Source organism: Myotis brandtii, unplaced genomic scaffold (assembly GCF_000412655.1).
Source record: "Myotis brandtii unplaced genomic scaffold, ASM41265v1 scaffold248, whole genome shotgun sequence".
NCBI classification, from domain to species: Eukaryota; Metazoa; Chordata; class Mammalia; order Chiroptera; family Vespertilionidae; genus Myotis; species Myotis brandtii.
In genome coordinates this window covers 2,300,597-2,304,537 of record NW_005359397.1, presented here as the reverse complement: position 1 = coordinate 2,304,537, position 3,941 = coordinate 2,300,597, and the positions used below count along the sequence as shown (strand labels likewise).

Here is a 3,941-nt window from a genome sequence, read left to right as displayed (position 1 = left end):
CTCCGCTCGGCCACCGCGCATGCGCAGGCTAGTCGGCGTGCAACGTACCTGTGCAAAGCTAGAGGCGGACACTTTTTTCTTCTTACCCGGGCCATATCCGCCGCCGCTGCTGCCGTTGTGGGAAGGACTGGCTGGCCTCTTCTTGCTGTTCCGGGATATCCCCGGAGCGGCCGTGGTGGCCACAAGTGGAATTTGAGCCGCCATTCCTATCCTGAGTCTTCTCCCCCCCCCAACCCCCCTTGCTTTCTCTGCAAAGGTCTTGGGACTTCCGCCTCGAGGTTAGTTCCGTCTTAGTGCCGGAAAACCCGGCCTGGATTCGCAGAACATCCGCTGACTTCTCTCTACCGAATCCAAAAGGCGGAATCCAAAAGGCGGAGCTGGGTGCAGCCAATTCCGTGGGGACCGGAAGGTGTCTGCGGGTGGCGTCCTGCTACTCCCCAAAAGGGCACGTGCTCGCAAATCCCTAGCGATCAAGGAATAGAACATCTCGCCATCTTTATTTTTAAAAATAGGTTTTTAAAAATAACCCTGTTGACTTTTCTGACGTGAAGTCAGAAGATGGATCACTTTTGCCCCGGGGCGTGGCTCAGTGGTTGAGCGTGGACCTATGAACCAGGCGGTCACAGTCGATTCCCCCTCAAGGCACATGCCTGGGTTGCAGGCTCAATCCCCGGTGTGGGGTGTGCAATTATTCTCTCTCATTGATGTTTCTATCGCTCTGTCCCTCTCCCTAAAAATATATATATTTTTTAAAATAGATGGGTCACTTTTGATGTATGTAGCAGTGAAAGTAGGGTCATTCTGGGTGGATTAGACAGCTTCTAGCCTTCCCATTGATCACTGCCTTCTCAGGGAAGAAGTTTGTGTGTCAGTAGAGCCCAAATGGACTTGAAGGGTAGACTAGTTCTTAACCTTTTAGAGGTCACAGACCTCTTTGAGCATGTAAGCTAGGCTACCCTCCCTCTCCCACTCCCCACCAAATGTATACAGGTATAGACAAAATATTACATATGATTTCAGGGAGTTCACAGATTTGCTAAAACCTATTTATGAACTTCAGTGGAACATACCCTCCCCCTTGTTATTGATGACTTAAACTGCATGATTTATATTTGGTTAGTTAATGTCTTTTGGCTTCTGGTAGAATGTAAGCTCTGAAGTTATGTTTCATTCATTTATCTTTCCCAGCTCACAGTACCTTGCAAGTCATCAGTACATTATAATTATTTCTAATGAAACAGTTATTAAATCAGTGATGGCGAACCTTTTGAGCTCGGCGTGTCAGCATTTTGAAAAACCCTAACTTAACTCTGGTGCCATGTCACATATAGAGATTTTTTTAATATTTGCAACCATAGTAAAACAAAGACATATTTTTGATAATTATTTTATATATTTAAATGCCATTTAACAAAGAAAAATCAACCAAAAAAATGAGTTCATAGGTTTGCCATCACTGATCTAGGTGCTGACCCTGGCTTCCTGGGCCCACCCTTTCTAATAACCCACCCTTATCCCATTCCAGACAGCCACCCTTTCAGCTCACTCCTCTCCCGCACAACACCTGCCCTAGTGAATCCATCTCCTCTCACCTGGATCCCTACAATAGCTTCCTGATGGAAGTTTGGATTTCCATCTTTTCCTAATCCTCCCCGGCCCTAGGCCATCCTTCACACTGTGCCAAAATGGGCTAAATCACAAATCTAATCATACCACTTACTGATATTCACCAGAGCCCTTTCGCCTTGGCATATAAGGTCCTTAATAACTGGGCTCTGCCCACTTCTCTTCCTTCATTCCCAACACTTCATTTCCTCTGCTCCAGCCAGGGACTAACTATTTCTGAGAGTACACATTGTTCTCTTAACTCATCATATTTTTGTTTCCATTATTTCCTCTCTTAGGATTGCTTAGCTCCTTTGCAGCAATTTAGATGCTGCTTCCAATGAAAAGCTTTTTGCCATCTGATATATCCTCCTTCCCTTCCTTCTTTCCTATTCCCACCCTGCGTATGGCTCTGAGGGCATTGAGTATAGAGGGTGCTCTGTTGAGCACCTTCCTATAATCCCTTAGTAAATGTTTATTGAGTTCAAACACCAGTTCCTTACTTTTCTTTTTTAATATATTTTATTGATTTTTTTACAGAGAGGAAGGGAGAGGGATAGAGAGTTAGAAACATCGATCAGCTGCCTCCTGCACACCCCCTAACTGGGGATGTGCCCGCAACCAAGGTACATGCCCTTGACCGGAATCGAACCTGGGACCCTTGAGTCCGAAGGCGGACGCTCTATCCACTGAGCCAAACCGGTTAGGGCCCAGTTCCCTACTTTTAACACGTTAAGCGCCCTGTCAGTCACCGGTGACTGACACTATACTTTCCGTCTGGAAGACAAAACAGGCTGGGCGCTTAACCTGTTAAGCCTGCCATGGTCGGCAAACTGCGGCTCGAGAGCCACATGCGGCTCTTTGGCCTCTTCAATGTGGCTCTTCCTAAGCCTTAGGAGTACCCTAATTAAGTTAATAACAATGTACCTACCTATATAGTTTAAGTTTAAAACATTTGGCTCTCAAAAGAAATTTCAGTCGTTGTACTGTTGATATTTGGCTCTGTTGACTAATGAGTTTGCTGACCACTGTTAAGAAATCAAATACCATCTGAATTCCCATTGCTAAATTCAGTCCTGGTCCTGTCTGATCCCTTTCTTCCTGAAATCCTTCCCTTGGGATCTGGAACACCACCATCCTTTTCTTTTCCTTTTTCCTAACCAGTTGTCCTCTCTGTGATAGTCTTCTTCTTCTACCACAGGGTTTCTTATCATACTACAGGTTAAACTATAGGTTATGTAGTCACGTTCCCCCAGCTTAGTGGTTCTCAACCTTGGCTGTTACTAATGTTGTGGCCTCACCCCATAACAAAGAAACAGAATTTCTGGAGGATGAGGCCCAGAAATCAGGATTTTAAAAAGATTCCCAGGTGATTCTAATGTGCAGCCAAGGTTGAGAATCACTGCCCTAGGAGATCATTGCATCCTCTCCAGAGTATGAGAGCAGCACTTGTTCTGGGGGGTGTGGAGGGGCTAACCCCTCCTTGTTCTTTAGATATCATCTCTCGGGAACCTTCTCTGGTCTCTGTTCCCACAGACAGCCCAGTGAAATGTCCCTACAAGGAGGTGCTCACAGCAGCCTGTTTCTTCCATCCCAGACCTTCCTATGCCATGTGGTAAGTACCTGTGGATAGTAGGCTCATTTGGGCAGAGACAGTTTCTTTGTCACAGTTTTGGGGGCATTTCAAGCACTCATTGACGATCTGCTGAGTGCCTCGTTATTTAAACAATCCTTGTCTGGAAGGGGAGAGCTTGGGCCAGTGGGGGCTGGCCCGGGCCCTAATACTAGTATTTGCAGGGCCCAGGCCAAAAATACTTATGTGCCTTAATATAAGACTGTAAAATAAAATAGGTTCTACCTTTCTATCTTGGCAAACATACCCCCATAATGCAGAAGGCCAGAGTTGGATTAAGAATTCCCAGAATCCCTGGCGTTCTGCTCCAGATGTGGTAGCATGGGAGAGCCATTCCAGTGCCTGGCCACCCTCTCGTTCACCCCTTGCTTGACTGGACATCATGAAGTGACACATTTGTACATGTGTGGGCACCCCAACCCAAACATCCAACTTCATCCATCTTCTACCCAACCCTCACAAACAGCCTCCTCTTTACCACATCTTAGGCCTAGGGGTGTACACATCAAACCCAGAGACAAGGCCCACAGAGACTCTGGAAGCAGGCACAGAGCCATTTGGGCAGGAGATTCTGGAGTCCCCAGTACCCAGAGGATGTTCTAGAACAGTGGTTCTCAACCTTGCTAATGCGGCGACCCTTTAATACAGTTCCTCATGTTGTGGTGACCCCCAACCATAAAATTATTTTCATTGCTACTTCATA

At 46.4% G+C, this 3,941-nt stretch overlaps 1 protein-coding gene and 1 long non-coding RNA gene across 4 annotated transcripts in view; one reads left to right on the top strand and one right to left on the bottom strand.

Annotated features, from left to right (window-relative positions):
* Positions 1-367, bottom strand: part of INO80C (INO80 complex subunit C) — a 15,310-nt gene extending 14,943 nt beyond the window's left edge. Inside the window, exon 1 of one of the 3 annotated variants that reach the window (XM_014540600.1) lies at positions 49-367. In XM_014540600.1, the coding sequence (XP_014396086.1) occupies positions 49-204 (156 nt within the window). In that variant the 5' untranslated portion in view covers positions 205-367. The remainder of the gene's footprint in view (positions 1-48) is intronic. The other 2 variants (XM_005867306.2, XM_014540601.1) reach the window with 2 other exon arrangements.
* A 2,646-nt stretch (positions 368-3,013) lies between these two features.
* The window catches only part of LOC106726297, an 8,143-nt gene continuing 7,215 nt past the window's right edge, over positions 3,014-3,941 (top strand). The window contains exon 1 of the long non-coding RNA XR_001362345.1: positions 3,014-3,220. This is a non-coding gene — a long non-coding RNA (uncharacterized LOC106726297). The remainder of the gene's footprint in view (positions 3,221-3,941) is intronic.